At 35.7% G+C, this 18,384-nt stretch overlaps 1 protein-coding gene and 1 non-coding gene across 2 annotated transcripts; both read right to left on the bottom strand.

Annotated features, from left to right (window-relative positions):
* Window positions 1–12,906: 12,906 nt before the first annotated feature.
* Window positions 12,907–13,428, bottom strand: LOC131860358 (uncharacterized). The gene has a single exon (XM_059214755.1). The coding sequence runs from the start codon at window positions 13,426–13,428 to the stop codon at window positions 12,907–12,909; it is 522 nt and encodes a 173-aa protein (XP_059070738.1).
* A 2,457-nt stretch (window positions 13,429–15,885) lies between these two features.
* TRNAD-GUC (transfer RNA aspartic acid (anticodon GUC)) lies at window positions 15,886–15,957 on the bottom strand. Its single transcript has one exon. It is a non-coding gene; the product is annotated as a tRNA-Asp (tRNA).
* Window positions 15,958–18,384: the final 2,427 nt, after the last annotated feature.

The raw sequence follows: 18,384 nt of genomic DNA, 5'->3' as shown, positions 1-18,384 counted from the left end.
GAGGGAGAGAGAGGGAGATTGGGAAAGAGAGGAGGGGAGAGGGAGGAGAGGGAGAGAAGAGAGAGAAGAGGAGAGAGAGAAGGAGAAGGGCGAGGGAGAGAGGAGAGAAGGAGAAGGGCGAGGGAGAGAGGGAGATTGGGGAAAGGAGAGGGGGAGGGGGAGAGAGGAAGATGGTAAAAGGAGAGGGAGAGAGGGGAGAGAAGGAGAGGGGGAGGGAGGAGAGGAGAGGGAAGAGAGTGATATTGGGAAAAAGGAGAGGGGGACGGAAGAGGGAGAGAGAGGGACATTGGGAAAAAAGAGAGATTTGGGAAGGAGAGGGGAGAGGGAGAGAAGGAGAAAAGGAGAGGGGGAGGGAGAGAGAGAGAGAGAGAGGGAGATGGGAAAAGGAGAGGTAGAGAGAGGGAGAGAAGGAGAGGGGGACTGGGAGAGCGGGAGACCTTGGGGAAAGGAGAGGGGGGAGAGGGAGAGAGAGGGAGATGGGAAAAGGAGATGGAGGGAGGAAGGGAGGAGAGGGAGATGAGAGAGGGAGGGAGGGGAAGAGGAGAGAGAGAGAGATTGGGAAAAAGGAGAGGGGGAGAGGGAGGAGGGAGAGAGAGAGGGAGATTGGGGAAAAGGAAGAGGGAGAGAAGGAGAGGGGGAGGGAGATGGAGAGAGGAGATTGGGGAAAGGATGAGGGGGAGAGAGGGAGAGAGAGGGAGATTGGGAAAAGAAGAGGGGGAGATGGAGAGAGGAAGGGAGAGGGAGGGCGGAGATGGGGAGAATAGGATAAAGAGAGGGAGAGGGAGAGAGAGAGATTTAAGATAACGAAAGGGGGAGGGAGAGGGGGGAGAGGGAGAGGGAGGGGGAGAGAAAGAAAGAGAAGGGGGAGAGGGTGAGAATAGGATAGGATAATGTGTGTGTGTGTGTGTGTGTGTGTGTGTGTGTGTGTGTGTGTGTGTGTGTGTGTGTGTGTGTGTGTGTGTGTGTGAGAGAGAGAGAGAGAGAGAGAGAGAGAGAGAGACATGAGGTAGAGAGAGAAAAGGAAGGAGAAAAGGGTGAGAGAATCAAAAAATAGAGAAGTGTGAGGGGGAGAGAGATGAGATAAAACTCAAGGAAGATAATTAGGGCTTAGAATAGACAAAGACAATGATGGGGGAAGTAAGACGAGAGAGAGAGGGGAAAAGAAGAGGTACATGCATGTATACAAACATAAAAATATATCTATATAAATATATGTATATATAACTATAGATATGCATATATACATACATAAACACATATTATCTAGGTATGTCTAAAACATGTGTAGTAAATGCTAAGTTTACAAGCATACATTATTATGTCTTCATAACCCGTACGGGTTTTGTGAAACCAAAAAAAATGTTTTTAGTTCTTCATAACCCGTACAAGTTTTGTGAAACAAAAAAAATATTTCTAGTTCTTCATAACCCGTACGGAACCCGTGCGGGTTTTGGCTTTGTAAGAGGGTTGGAAAATGACCCTAAGGCTTGCAAGCCCATTTTCCCCCCTTTTTTGTTCCTTTACATGTTTTTTCATCCTCCACCATGATTTCTTGACTTCGTCATCATCAGGTTTACAAATGATGAAGTGGGTATCTCTAAAATTACCACCATAATCTCACACATCTTCTTAGTTTTCTGATCATATAAATTTTTTAATTTTTGGATAACATTAGCATAGTAAACTTTAATTTTCTTTATCAATGCCTTGACAGTCCTCACAGACATATGTCTACCATTTTTTTAATAACTTTTGATATACTTGACCAAATTCAAAATAAATTATATATTATTATTCTACACTAGATTCTATACACTTTAAAAAAAAAATTGCATTTTTTATTATTTTGATGTAATTTATGCCAAACGCACGAACAAGTACCAAATTTTCAGGATGCGGTCACTTCCAAAAATCATAAAAAATAAAATACTTGACAAAAAATTACAAAAAAATACACAACTTCTAGATCTCACTCTTACCTATCATCCTACCAAAGGGTTTTGCAAAATACTAAATATAACTATATATTTTGTGCAGCGCACGAAAACAGCTATGTTATAATTTTCTGAAAAAATCAGGAACAGTTTTTCGTGTGTGAAAGGTTTGACCCTCTTAATATTATCCAATTTTTAAAAAAATTAGTAGTTTAGAAACTAGATTCAGAGTACTACAATTCTTATTTTTTTCAACTCGTAGTTTTGAGTGCATGACCTTCAAATAGCTCTTTGAATTTCAGGTTTACCTGTTTTCAAAAAAAAAAAAAGTGGCCACTTATACCCCCCTTTTTGTTCACCATCTTGGTGCACTTACCCAAAAATGGGCCCTTAACCCTAAGTGTGCCCCTTTTTATTTCATTTCAATTAATCCTAGTAAAGTCATAATTTTGACCTTCAAGGTGCATTTTTGCATATCTAAACACCTTGGATTGACCCACTAAGATGGATTTGACTTTTTAATCACGATAGTTTGCTTCCCTAGAAATTTGGAAAAAAGTTCACCGAACCGTAGCAACCACCACCACAGTCCCGACTTTTTCTCCTTGAATTTTGAGAGCCTAATTTGTCGGTATTATAATGTTAAAATCTCGCTTTGTACAAAATTTTATCAATTCTAGGTCGGCCTATGATCGAAATTAAAGTTAGTGTTTTATATGTATAGCCTTTTCTTTCCTCATTTGAAGGATCCAACAATCAAGCAAGTGAAGGAGCCTCTTAGGAAGTGAAAGTGTTGGTTTTATGTGGAGTCTACAATTAGAAAATTCATCATTCATCAAGTCTTCATCCACCTTTTTCATCAATCATGGAAGCTTAGGAGATGTTGAAGAATAATAAGGAGATCATTGACTGTTGATTGGCTTGTACCTCTCCCTTAGGGTTTGGTATGGTTTCATGTTATTTTCATATCTCTATGTGAGTTTTTAGATCTACATATTATCCATTTTCAGATTTATATTATTGCTTTAGATCCATATTGCATTTGTGATTTGAAGCATTTACATTACATTCATTGAGGGTTTTTACTCAAAACATAGGGTAGAACTCTAGTTTGCTTTTTAGCTCATAGGAATCTTACAAATACATGAGATTCTAGGGCACACACATTTTTCAATACTTTATTGGCTATTTGTGGAGGTCAAAATCACCAGAACAAGGGGTTTGACTAAGGCAAAACCCTATATAGCCACAAACACACCCTTTTTCTAGCTTGCAGGCATAGGTACAGGTTTCTGTCGGACCAGGCACTTCAATCTGCAGATTTCTAGTTTCTGGCTCAATACAATTACTAGGACTAGAGCACCCAACATCCTAGTCATACCAATTCAAGCTCATATTTCAACATCAAGTGCACATCATAATTCTCCTCTCAATTTTGTACTTTGTATTTTAGTTTCACATTTGTAGCAGTTTGTTATTTACTATTGAATTCTAGTTGTTTTCATTACTCCTACTAGCTTAGTTTGTTTGCATCTTTCATTTGACTCATTCCTCTTTCATATCAACGAAAGAATAGAAACCCTGAAAGTATTGAACCTTCACTCTCTTTCACAAGAAGTAGTCAAAGTGAATCAATTCTTTAGGCTCTTTCGTATTCCAATGTTTGGATGAAAGTGGGATTAGGTCCTAAACTACCCAATCCCATTTTTCACCACAACAATCTAAAGAAATTAAATAGTTACTCTATAAATAAGCATGACCAACCATATACTATCATATGGTCTCAGGCCCTTCTTGCCACTATTCAAAATGACACTATTTACACAAAATTAATAGTTTTACCATACAAATAGAGTTTCAACTATTAATTTTTACTCTTTGACAAACATGGGTTCAAGAATTTAGTAAAAAACATCCAAATCCAAATGTAATTTGCATAGATACCATCCTCTTAAACTCATAAGCTCAATGAGAATGTAAAACGACTACAAGTAAAAACAAGGCTAGGTATACTAGAATCATACTAACAAAAATTTGAATAAAAGGAATATAATTATACCAAGAAGCCATAATGAGAAAGGAACAATTGTGCTAATCGATACGCCTAATTTATATAAACAATAAAAATCATTTCAAAATGGCTATCAAAAAAGCCTATCGATCTACATTACACCAAAAGTAAATTACACTCAATAAAGAAAGAATTGAGAAAAGTGAGATTATTGGAGAACAATGGCATTCTTGTTCCCATATTTTCAAGTAGTTACACAAACTTTGCCTAATGTTTAGAAGAACTAAGACAAACGTGAAAGGAAATGCACATTAATTAGTCCCATGTCTTATGTTTTGATCCATTAGATGTTTGCTATCTTGAGAAGGATAAGGGCACTAAAGGATATGCATATGTGCCTCTAAAATTAATAAAGAAGACATGCACGTTAATTACAAATAATTCAATGTTTCACTAAAAATACTTCTATTATTTTAGGATTTACCAAAGGTACAAGAACCATTTGTATGTGTTGACCTAAGTCATGTAACTCCACATGGATAGACTCATTGTTTGCAAACTCTAAACATCACACAAAAAGACTTTTACCTATCATGTTTTTAGTCAAGAAATTATGAAGTTTTATAACATGAAGCCTATGCTACTTGAAGTGCAATCAAATGGTTATTTTGAACGTGCAATTAACTTTTGGTGTTAAGAGCCTAAAATTGAAGCGAAAAACTTTTGATCATTTCTTCTAGAATAGCAATCCAAAAATGACATATGTGCATGGGGGAAAATGTTGAATACAATGTCATTTACTTAAGATTGTGTCCAATCACTTTTAAGACCTCTTTGATATACCTATTGCATATTGAAACAAGAATGTTAGTTTATATGTTATCATATATGTGAAATGTGCATTGTTCAATTAAAAAAAAAAACTTCATTGTTCAATTAAAAAAATAAAAATGCATTGTTCAATAAAAAATTAAAATTAAAAGAAATCACACCTTTGAACATTTTTTATGGAGAATGACCATCCACGTGGACCAATTGTTTCCGGTCATCTGGTCATGCAAACACAAATCTGCTGATGACTGCAACGCCGAATAAGTTGTGTGGGGATAATAAATCCAAAAGGAGGGTGGTCCCACCTCTAGACACATGTCGTGTATTCAAAAGCTGTCGTGTCAGCTTGAAATTTCCTCGTTGGGCTATTAAACTTTAAGAACCTGGTCATCGATATACTTCACCACATTTGTGAAGGAGTCCACGTGACTCCTGGCGTAGAGTTTTATGGGCCCACATTGCTGCTTATTCACCGTTGTAATGTTTAATCGTGGATTGTTTGCCTCCTTTCCATGCCTGCCTTAACCGATGATCATGTAGGGTCATGTGGTTTTAACATGGAATGTTTTAATTATAATTTTTTTGAATATTGGAAACCAGTTACAATTATTTTTCAAATTTTATGTAAGTTAGGTATTTGATTTTGACATTTAGAATAGATATAGTCTCATCTAGCAACATTTCAATCTATTAAAATTTTTTATTCTGATTAGCAGTCATTATAAACTCATTTCTTCTCAATAAAGTCTAATTGAAATAAGGGACTTTGAAGATGCAAAATTCAAATCGTTGATATACAATGGAGAAGCATTAGTGGCTACCAATTTGTCTATTGACCACACTTGTTTAATTATACTTCATATAAAAATGTATAGTGAAATGATCTACAACAATTTATATAGTAGTAATACTATTATTATTAAAATTATTTAATTAATTATTATTATCTATACTTTTAATCAATTATGTTAACAATTTTTTTTAACCACAATACTTTTTTTTCTCTTAAGTAAACATACAATGTCTTAAACAAACAAAAATGGTCAAATAACTAATTGTTGATATTTTATGGGCTAAAAAGTTTCACCTCTTAATAGAACCTTATTGATCAAGACAATTAATAATGAATTTTGTACAATTTTGACCAATTTATGTACCAAAATTTGCATTCCAAATTTATGATGTGATCTTTGGACATCCAATTTCAAGCCCTTTTTTCTCACTTTAGTCGATTCAATTCCATGTAGAATGTGAAATATGGCTCTTAGCAACATTAGGCTGAACATTTAATGCCAATATCTAATGGTAGGTGGCGAGGATAAGGATGAGGCTAAGAAACATATGCATATATCACACGAAGGACAGTTTGTAGTTGTTTAGTGACAAGAAGGCTTTTTTAAAAGCCTTGAGGTACTTGACAACATTAGTGGGGGGCTTGACATGTGTAGAGGAATGATCCTACCAAAATTCAAGGAGATTTAGGCACATAAATAACATTAATGGAAAGTAGTTTTAGCACTCACTAACTTAGATAGCAAGTACATGATTATGAATGATTAGATATTTATGTGGGATCCAAGAAGAGTTGTGCAACTCTAGAGAGTAGGTGATTGTGAACACTTACAGATTTGGGTGGGAACAAAGAAGATGTGTGCAACTCTAAATAAAGAAAAGAAAGAAACCAACAAGGAGAAGATAATTGAAATATAAGAAGGTTTTAAGGTAGAGGAAGAGTGCAGGGTAAAAGTACAAAGCTGTGTCACACTTTTATAAAGGAAATGGTCAATGTTGATTCAAATTTTTAAAGTAAATCAATAGAAACTAAAATATATGTTTTAAATTTTGATATTATGTAAACTAATATAATTTATATTCATTTGTCTATTTTATGTTTGTAATTTTAACAAAATTATTTGAATGTAGTTTTTTATAAAGTAAACACTATAATTTAGTTGATGATAAAATGTTGAAATTGAAGTTACACAAGCCACCACACTTTAATTGGTAAATTTTACTTTTTTTTCATCAATTTTTTTGTGTACATTGATAACTTGAAACTTTAGTGCATGGATATATTTTTAACTTTTTTTATAAATATATATTTTTCAATAAATTTGAAAAGTTGTTTGTGCTAGAATATAACTCTTTCCAATTCCCACCAACTTTTTTCTTAATTATTTATCCAAATTAGAAAAGAATTATATCATCTTAACAGAGATTCCTTTCTCTACTACATCATATTTTTTTCAAATTTTTAAAATTTTTTTTAGTAGTTTCCAAGACAAGATAATCAACCTTATATTTTAGTGTTGATGACCTACTTTCAATAAAAATAAAATATAAAATATAAAAAACAAATAAAAATATTAAAAGATATATATTTTGGAAATTTCACTTATAGATCTATAAAAGAGTATTTTTACATTTTAAAAAAAATATTATTTATAAGAGTAGGAGTTGTTGAAACATCGAGTATTTTTTATTTTTTTATTTTTTTTTGGCAATTAGACCCAAAGTGGTATAAAATATACATTTAGTAGACACTTCCAATTGGAAGTTGTGGTTCATATATGACTTAGCTATAATGAATCTATATAGACCATATGTTTGACTAAAATTAATTTTTAGTTAGAATTACTTAAATTCACTTGTGTTGATAAGTTAGCCTAAAATGTGACACGGTTTTGTGCTTTTACCCTGCAAGGAGTTGTGAAATTTGACAACAATGCCCTAGATGCAAAGACATATCAACATTTGAAGGCCTAAGATCATTTAGCCATAATCAACAAGGAACAAAGAATAAAATTTGATAAAAAATCAGATGTGGAAATAAGGATGCCTAAGCAATGAAATTTTCATCTCTAATATTGGGTGGTTCATCTTTTATGCCACATGTAACCTCAACTTAAGACATGTTATGGCGAACAATACCAACATCTTGGCATGCATGATATGTTTTCTCATGATTTCCATGTACATTAGTGTGTCAAAAATCACATCAACAAACATTTTAAAAAATAATAAAATTTGACCACTTTTTGGCTCCCCAATTTTTTGCACTTATGTTAAACTATTGTCAAATGGATAAGTTGATTGTATTATTATACTATATTTCCTAGAAAAATGTAAGCTTGGGTCTCTTTGGATTACAATCTTTTATGCAAGGGTTTCTTCATGTATATCTAGTGTCTATATGGTTTACATTTCATGAGTTTACAAAATTGTTCTATTGCTTCTCCATTATTCTCATTGATATATTTTTATTGTCTTAATCATATCTGTAGTTGAATTAAGTCAATATCATGTTATTTCTATTGTGTTATTTATCTTGTCATTTCAAATAGTATAAGGGACTTGCCACTACATAGCACTAATTATTTCTAATGTGTTTTTGATATAAAAAAAAAAGCCAAAACTAGGGGGTTGACCCGGAGTACAAAGCAAGTCTCAAAGAGAGCATTAACAACACATTAATAGCAACCAAACGATAGAGTATCAGCCAATCCCTATCTTAACTATCAAAAACACACTCCACCTACTATTATAGAAAATCATAAGATTGATGGCAATCCTATCCATGTAAAATCTGAAAATGCAAATATCCACAAAGAAACCAACACTAAACCAACTAACCCTAGTAATAAGCATATTGTTCTTACGACAGTACCTAGAAATAAAAAGAGTCTTAAAAAGCCACACAGGGTTGATGAGGAAATTAAACAAAACTAGGATCCAGCGAATCCAACAATGAAACCATAAGCAAAAATAGAGAAAGGCACCCATTATTCACTTTTTCTAGTCTCCATGTGTTGGGAAAGCAATAGTCTGGTCCAATCATCCACAAGGAACTCAAACAGGTCCTTCATGGTGTCACCTCCCAAACCTCCCTGGTTCTCTTTTTCCTGATGCAGAAGACACAGAGTAGTGGTCGAGGAATGCATGACCTTCAGGGCAAATTTCGCAATTCTGTTGAAATGCTTGTCCAGAGTTTCAAGCTTCTTTTTAACATTGTTTCAGATCCTCGAAAATGGCTTTATAGCCCACACATTGGATAACCTCCGCCCTTTCACCTCCATCAACAACAGTCTGAATGCCCTCAAACTTCCTCCCATCTTCCTCACAGATCTGTTTACCTTTAGCATGGTGGGGGGGAGTAGCAGATAAAGGGGAGGTGTTCTTAATATCTTCCTACAAAGTCCTAGAGTCCAGAGCACCGGTGTCCTACTTAGAAGACTCTGAAACATTTGTGGCCTCCATGTCATCCTCGGTCTTATCACTGTCCTCCTTCTCTAGGTCTTCCATATTATCTTTGACGTAGTTTTTTCTAACTACAAGTTGTTTCATGCGAGGTTTTGTAGCGATTCTATGGGACCTACGAGGAGTCTCACCATCCTCCATGTCAAACTCAACTAAATGGACTTTGGGATCATTTTTGGGTTTTTTGGAGGCGACTTTAGCAGCAGAAGGGTTACATTTGTTTTTTTCCCTAATTTTAGGAGGGGAAATGATGGGGGTGTGGCTAGGGGATTGATAGGGGGTGTTGGGATTTTTCGAGATCTTCTTATTGCCCTTTTTAACACCAACGGGGTCACCAGAGGGGGAGGGCGGGTATGAGGGGATAGGCTAGACAGAGATAGGTTTGGGCAGACAGAGGGCCCGATGGAAATTGTAAAGGCGAAACATTAAACCTTGGTGAAGGATAGTGAAGTTGCTATCCTAACTCATACATTGCCGAACATCCTTAACACTGGACTCCAAAGCATGCAGTAAAAAGAAGGGAAAGGAAATAATATCATGGTTATGGAAATTGTTAAGCAACAGGAAGTGGTAGTAATAAAAAACCCCATATCTACCTTCAAGGGTAAAATACTTCATGACAATTTTACACCCCTGGTCCCACGGATAAGGAAGACAATCTCTATTAAAGCCCCCCCGCAACTTGATAGGCTCCTCACCCTTTTTGAAGAATCTATTCATGTTGGTTTCGTCAGTGACCCTACTAGTCTTCTTCCATTTCCTTCCCTCGGTAGACAGACCCGTAGCTTGGGCTATGACATCTTCACTAATTTCAAAAGAGATATCACCCATTATGACTCTCTTGTCATTCCAACTATTAAAAAACTACATGGAATGACTTTCATCGAACCCAGTCATAGCTTCCATGAATGGAACAATGCCCCCTTCTTTGATATACATCCACACACAAGGGTCATTATGGATTCTCTCATCAATAATGTCCGTCTCAACCCAAACTAAATCCCCCCCATTTCCGTTTCTTCTAGAGTGATGTTGATAAGGAGCGCTGAGCAGATTATGGACTTGCAGAGAGAGAGAAACCAACACAAAGAGAAAGAATGGCCAACGAAATTTTAGACGAAGTGTGATAAAAGTGACAATAATTATCAATAGTGGTGCTTCCCAAGGCAAGTACCCGCCAACTCCGATAAGCATGCAAAAGGACACCTCTTGTCACCTCTGCCATCTTGCATAAAGCTTCATCTTGGAAAATTCTTGAACTCCAGTTTAAGCAATAAGTATTGTACTTAATAGGGCCTATCATATTAATGATTAAAGGATGCAACTGCAAATCGTCGACATCACTTGTACAGGTGGGCAAGCACGTCATCGCCAAGTCAATGTGGTGCAGAGTATGGGGACCACCCTTGGCCACCGTGGCAAAATCTGACCAATTCAAATTTGAATTTCCCACCTTCATCGTGGTCCCCCAAATAGACCAGTATATCCACCCGTAAAATAAACCATAGCAAGTCATTGGTCGGTAAGATAGTTTTGATCTCTCCCTATGAGGGATTTTTGTTTATCAGAAAGAGAGGCCAAGTGTCTCTAGCACCTCATACCCTTCATCTCAAGGCCTGCCACAGCCAGGGAGTCTGCCACCATATTGCCCTCTCTATAAATATGTTGAATATGAAATTCATCTAGCCAAATAAGCATAGACCATATGTCCCTGATAATGTTGCAAATCATCCAACTAATCCCGAAAACACCTTTGGTCGCCTCAATGATCAGCTTAGAATCTCCTTCAATGACCAATCTTTTAGAGTCAATAGTGAGAGCCGATTTAAGACCATAGAAGAGCACTAAGGCTTCATCCATGTTACTCGAGGCTGAACTAAAATTGCCAACATAGGCCAAAACCAAGTCACCCAAATTGTCTCTTATAATTCCACCTCCTGCCACAACCCCATTGCGAGCGGTGCCATCAAAGTTGAGTTTAAACCATGAGGGGGAAGGGGTCGACCATCTAGTGTTGAATCTCTCCAACCTTTTAGAATTGTCATAGTGGAGGAAGTTGTTAGACAATTTCCATTCCCTAACCCAGATACAATCCATCTCCAAAGGGGCGTATTGCGGACTTTTCAATTTGCAGACCAGAGCATTCTCCCTAAGAAGATTCTCTGTTATGCCGACCACAGTGTCCACAGTGTTGTTAGTATCATGGAAGATCCGGTTATTCCTTTCTTTCCAGATGTTCCAACAGATATGAGGAGGGATAAGTTTCCAAAACTGTCTGATCAGGGGGTGAGATGACGGGCACTCCCAGTTGATGACAAACTGCTACAGGTCTTTTAAGAAGGTCCAGGTGATGTTGATTTTTTGTAAGACTTTGTACCATACCATGGAGGAAAAAGGACAATGAATAAAGAGATGACTGATACTTTCCTCAGCACGATTACATAACACACACCAATTGGCCATCAGAAAAACTCTCCTCTTAAGGTTATCAATGGTTAGGATCTTCCTATGGAGAGTCGTCCACCAAAAAAAATTAATTTTTGGAATAAGCTGCGAATTCCAAACTTTCCTCCAGCTGTAGCAATCATTGGTAGGAGTGATGAGAAGATTGTAGGCTGACTTGACATTAAAGGACCCGGAGGAATTCTTTGCCTAGAAAAACTTGTCAGCATGGGGGGATAGGGGAATCCTAACCTCCTCAAGAATCAACTGAAGATCCCTCGCCAAATGACTCAAATGAGTGTTATCCCCCAGGCCATCAACAAGCCTCTTCTAGCGACAAAGGGGGGATATGTAATTCACCATGAGAGGACCAAGTGATTCCTTGAGACTCCCCATGAGGTAGCTGAAGCGAGTAAAGGCCAGGAGTCTATCTCCAATCCAGTTATCCTCCTAGAATCTAATCTTCTCACCATTGCCCACCTGCCATTTTAGGCCTTCCTTAAGCTGTTTCTGGCTTTTGACAATGTTGTTCCATATTTTAGAGCCTGAAGGGAGGTCATGAGAGGATAAAAGGGAAGAAAAGGGGGTGTGGTTGAAGTACTTATCCTGCATAATCTTACACTAGTCAGCACTGCCCATAACAAGATTCCAACCAATTTTCCTCCATACCAGTCCACATAAAAATTCTTTGGATTTTTTCAAGTTTCTCAGCCATAGCAATAGAGATCTTAAATAAAGATAGAAAATAGACAAGGACACCTTGAAGAGAAGCCAACAAAAGCTAGAGTTTGCCAGCACTACTCAGAGTTTTACCTGTCCATCCAACAAGTTTCTTCTGCATTATTTCCAGAATAGAAACCCAGAATTGGGGAGTGACCTCCTTAACCGTGAGGGGAAGACCCAGGTAGGAATCAGGGAGATTAGCAGAACAACATCCAAGAATTTGGATTTACTTACTTTGGAGATTCTTATCCGTGTTGAAAAAATAAATTTTTCTCTTATTATAGTTAATAAGTTGTCCTGAGGCCTTGGTGTAATCCTCCAACATGTGTTTCCATTATTTAGCTTCAACAATAGAAGAATGGCCAAACAGGAAAGTGTCATCAACAAATTGTTGCATAACCACTGGGGGAAGTGTAGAAGCCGCTTTCACACCCGAGATTCTTCTATTCCTAATCAAGTAGGAGAATTTCCTACTCAAAACTTATGTCACCATAATAAATAAGTAAGGTGATAGGGGGTCTCCCTTCCTTAGGCCCTTCAAAGCCTTGAAAAAAACCCAAGGAGTACCATTGGCCATCACCGAGTAGTGAACACTTTCCACAACCACCTTGATAACTTTGAGGAATCTTTCCCGAAATCCCAACTTGGATAGGACAACATACAGGAAATTCTAGTTAACTTTATCATAAGCCTTAGAGATGTCAAGTTTCAAAGCCATACCTGGGTTGCAACTCCTCTCCATGGAATGAATGACTTCATGAGTAGTGATGACCGCATCGAGGATCTGCCTACCCGAAATAAAACCCTCTGTGAGGGGCTAATATCTCTATCAAGAAGAGGTTTGATTCGGTTAACAACAACTTTAGAAAAGATCTTGTAAACCATATTGCACAGACTGATAGGACGGAAATCAATTATAAGCTTTGGATAGGGAACTTTAGGAACTGACACAATGAAAGTATTATTCAGTTTCTTCAGAAGGTTCCCCATTTGAATGAAGTCCCTGGTGGCTTTTATCAAATCATACTTCACAATCTCCCAAAACACCTGAAAGAAGGTCGGGGGGAAGCCATCAGGGCCTGAGGCCTTATAGGCAGCCATAGCAAAAACCACCTCTTTAACTTCCTCTTCGGTAACTTGACACATTACCAGCTCATTGTCAGCATCATTCAGGATTGGAGGGATAAGATTGAGCAGCTTATCACTTAATTTAGTAGGTTCTCTCACCATGTCGATAGTGTAAGCAATAGTGAAGAAATGTGAGGCCCATTGCCCAATCTCGTTAGTCCCCACTAATTCTTCATTCTTGTCATTGAATAAGGAACGAATAGTGTTTCTCCTCTTATGCTTCAAAGCTGACCTGTGAAAGAAGGAGGTGTTCCTGTCCCCCTCAGTTAGCCACTAGATTCAGGATCTTTGCTTCCAGTAGATCTCGTTGAGGCCCATAATGTCTTTCCATTTTTGCCTCCATCATTCCTCCTCTTTGTGGATATCCATAGAGGTGTCCCCCTCAACAATGTCTCTCTGGAGTTGGTCCAGTTTAGATTCAATCTCCTTCTTTCTCTTAAAGATATCTCCGACAGAGGATCTATTCCAAGCTCTGACCTCCCTCTTAATTATTTCCAGCTTTTTAGAAACTCTAAACATAGCATAACCAAGAATATGGGTGTTCCACCAATTTTGGATGCATTGATTAAACTCCAGGTGAGAGTGCCACATAATCTCATACCTAAAAGGTATGGGGCCTGAGACCGGCCTATCAGCCCAAGAAAGGAGGATCGGGGAATGGTCAAAAATAGTGCGAGGGAGGTTCGTGAGAGAGGAATTGTTACCGAGGTCCCACTTAGCAGAGACCAGAAATCCCAACCTGACCTGAATAAGATTAGAGCCTTTTCTGTTATTAGACCAGGTGAAGGGATTCCCTTGAAGATCTAGGTCTAATAGTTCATTTTTCCTAATGAAGTCAACAAAGTCAAGCATGCTATCACTATAATCAGTTAGACCACCCAACTTCTCCGAAGGATAAAGAGGGGTGTTGAAGTCACCGACAAACATGAACGTGGCGTTATGACATAAATCACTCCATAAAAATTTCAATAGATGATATTTAAAACATTTTTTAATAACTAAGTGTTTTCTACATTTCATATTATAATTATTGAGTGATATTATATTATAACACATAATAAAAATGATATAGAATAAAAAAATGCTAGTTATTTGAAAATATTCAAAATATGAGAACTTTTTAAAATTATATTTAGGATCCACATACAAAATTTCAAAGATCACTAGTTCACATCATCTTAAAATTATTAACTTTGTTTTACTAAATTAGTGATGGAAAGTTAAAACTAACTGAGAAATCCTAATTTGAGTGTCTCAAATAGGCTAAAAAGTGGGAACATTATTGTGGCATTATCTAGTAAAAAAGATACATTCATTTAAAACTTGGTCAAAGTTATGCCATAATGTTGTATCATTCAAAGACCCAACATACATAGAATGTCTTTGATAGGTGGGATTTAAGCTAACGACCACTAAAAGAAACTTGATAGTACAAGGAAAATGCTTCATGCAAATAGTTGTCAATGTGAGCTAGCACCTCAAGCTTAATGAAACTCATTTTGTCAATTAAAACATAGTGAATGAAATGCATACGTGAATTGTTTGAAGCACTTGCCCCTCAAGAGGATTCATCTCTTTTGGTAGAATGTAGAGAGTGGTGCGATTTGTGGATGCATTGATGTTAACTATTGCAATGTACTAGTTGGACAAGCAACAACAATGGTGTTTCAAAATTGAAACTTCATGCCTAATTGTATGTATCGAATATGATTTTTCTATGCCAACAATCATTCAAATGGGAGCTTTCAATACTATTCTTGCAAAATATAATACGATAGTAATAAATGGAGTATAGTGTCCAATTAATAGATTGTTTGGGTTAAGGCTGACATACTCTCCTTGTTGCATATAGACTAGTGTGTAAATCGAAGAGCGTATGGAAACAAGTGTTGTCACTTGCAAAGAGTGGAGATTATAAAATTATTTTAAATTGTGTTTGTTATCAAAGTAATATTCACCAAGCATGCCAAATTCATCAAAGTCAATAGACATGCCTTGATAGAAATGAGATAGAAGTTGCACTTTTCTACCTTGTCTACATTCAATGTGTTTGATTGACCAAGAGGGATTCATCAAAAGTGACCGAGTAATCTAATGATATTTAATGGATAAAGAGCAGAAGCTAAACTGGTTCCAAAACAGTCAAATCGTACATCATGTTATTGACCGTTTGAAAAATTGCAACCATAGCTTACAAAATCAATGGTATATAATGTACGAGCAACTTTCGTGTTATACTGTTCCTGTACACCAGAATAGCTGCACCAAAGGGCAGTGATATGTAATGGATTACAACTAGCCAGAATAGCTGCGCCAAAGGGCAGTGATATGTAATGGATTACAACTAGATGAAATGTAGATACTACGAAAGACTCTTGTCATGTTTTAGAAAGTAAACCTTAAAAAATATTACCTAGGTGGTCAACAGTTCAATAGATGATTAACGGTTGGACATAGTGAGAGCTTGGATTTATCTGTTATTGCCGCGAGAAAGATACTGTTTTGCTTTACAGAATGGTGGGATTGGGTGATACAGGAAAATAAACAAAACAACACTTTCGCCGCTGCCGGGGATCGAACCCGGGTCACCCGCGTGACAGGCGGGAATACTCACCACTATACTACAACGACAGGAATTGCAGATTTAACGTATCTTAATTGCTAGATTAAGACAGATAATGTAATAACAATTGAGAAACGTATTAATTTATATAAATATCATGTTTGATTTGAGCATATGGAAGACAAAAAAAACCAGAAAGTGGAAGGGGAGTTTTGTGTACGATGGGGCATATTGTCGTTGAAGAGGTGGCAAAAATAGAAAAAGAAGGTACCACCAATAAAAGGAACTGTGAAAGAAGGTTGCTACTGCTAGCATTCAAAGTTAAAGCCATTAAAGAGAAGGATATTGTAGTTTTGCAATGAATAAAGTCAAAAGGGAATTGCTCCAAGTTTGAACTATTTGTATTGTGAAAGAAGATTGTAGGAAATGCCAGAATAAGGTAAAGGGAGCTGTTAAAGAAAATATAAGTGTAGGTTATTTTTGTGGTTAATTTAAAAAAAGTTTGTGTCATTGGATAAGTTGTATGTTAATAATAAGATTTGTTAAAAAAAAGAGATTAGACTTTAAAATATATTGATAAATTTGTATGAAGTTGTTCTTACGAGGAAAAAGAAAAAAATTATGATTTTTGTGCAATTAAAAAGAAAACATTAATTTGTTCACAAATTGTTTGGAATTTGGTATAAAATATATTTGTAGACTCCCAAAATCAAGCACTAACACAATTAAGAAAAGTTTAACTTAGAGAATACAAGAAAAGAGATGCAAAAGCCCTCTCATTATTCTAGGGTCACAATAGCATCTAGATCTAAGAGGGAATGAAAAACTTAAGAAATATCTGATGAAGGAAGCACTATGGTGAAAGTAGTCAAATTACAATCTCAGGATAAATTTTGAAATTTTTTAAATGAAGGATTCAAAGTCTATAGACTAGTTGTTTAGTCAAGCCATGAATGTTGTTAATTAAATTAGATCGCATGGAGAAAAGTAAATTGATTAAAATATTGTAGGAAGGATTCTTATGAGCTTACCTAGTAAATTTGATGTTGTTATTGTTCTAATTGAAGAATTTAAATATCTAGCATTACTATTTATACATGTGTTAATGTGATTTTTTATTATCTCATGAATTCATAATGAACAAGAAAAATAATTCCTTTTTGGAAAATGCATTTAAATAATAGGTTTCATTAAGTAGAGGTAGAAGAAGAGGACGGTCAAGATCCAAAGGTGAAGGTAGAAATAATAATCAAAGAGATTGAAGGAATAATCTAGAACAAGGTAAAAAGACAAATCGAAGTTTCAATGCTCACAACTCTAGACATGACACAATAGTCAATTTCAATAGGAATATTGGATATATGATAAGTCCAATATATAGTGTTTTCATTGCAATAAATTTTGTCATTACTCTTGTGAGTGCCAAAAAATAAAAGATGAGAGAAATGTTTCAAATTTAACTCAAAGAAATTAATTACCTTTGAATCATAATCTCATGAGTGTTGGACAAGTTGTGTAGAAGAGTTATAGAATATCTTTCAAAGATAATGTGTGCACTATGTTGGACAGGCTTCCAAATGACAAATTAATTACAAAAGTTGAGATGACTAGGAATTAAATTCTCCCACTTTAAATCAAGAGAGAAATTAGCTCCATGAGATCCAAAAGACAAGTTTCAAAGTAGCATGTTTACACTAGAGATTGGTTTAGCATCTAAGGTACAAACACCTTCACTTTGGAGTATTGAGTTTATTACAAAAAATAATAGATGGTAGGAGAATTATCAACAATTAATGAACCAACTAGTTCATATGAGAACTATATTTTGGAAAAACAACATAGGGAAAAAAATTCTACAAGAGTGACATTAGAGATTGCTTGCATTGAATTATGTGGGCCAATACAAACTCCATAATTAGAAGGTAATAGTTATTTTCTAAATTTTATTGAAGGCAAAATACATAAATAAATTTTCTCAAGCTTAGAAGTCTAAATATTTTGGAATATTGTAGGAGCATCTAGTGGTGTAAGCAATCTTGCATCACCCTAAAAAAAGATTTTTTTTTATTTCATTGTAATTTTGGTTTCATAACACCCATGAATCTTATTTTCTCTAAAAATTCTTGAGTAATGGTCTAAAACATCGAATGTTTTAAAAAGTTAAAAATAACAATGCCTTTTATTTTTAGAAAGTTTGCATTTGTTCATGTATTGACTTGAAATTTTATCCAAAGATCTAGAATTGTTAAATCAAATTCTGGATTATTTTTAACCCAAAGATAAGTTTAGATGTCAAGTTACTAAAATTTCAAGATTTTTCAATAACTCAAAAATAATTAAATTAAATTTTGAGGATTTAAATGATTCAATGATGTCTCAATATTTGGAAATACTGAATGATTAGAATTTTAGATACATAAAGCACTTAAAGTTATTTAAATTAAAAAATAAATGGTCTCAATCTAGTACTCATACCAAAAGTTATGGTTTCAAAA

The sequence above is a fragment of the Cryptomeria japonica genome, chromosome 11, assembly GCF_030272615.1.
Source record: "Cryptomeria japonica chromosome 11, Sugi_1.0, whole genome shotgun sequence".
NCBI lineage: Eukaryota > Viridiplantae > Streptophyta > Pinopsida > Cupressales > Cupressaceae > Cryptomeria > Cryptomeria japonica.
Note: the sequence above shows the minus strand (reverse complement) of the source record. Positions and strands in the feature narration are given on the sequence as shown.

What these genes read in the sequence shown, in the direction of transcription:
- LOC131860358 (XM_059214755.1), bottom strand. Translation starts at nt 13,428, where the DNA reads ATGGTGAGAGAACCTACTAAATTAAGTGATAAGCTGCTCAATCTTATC.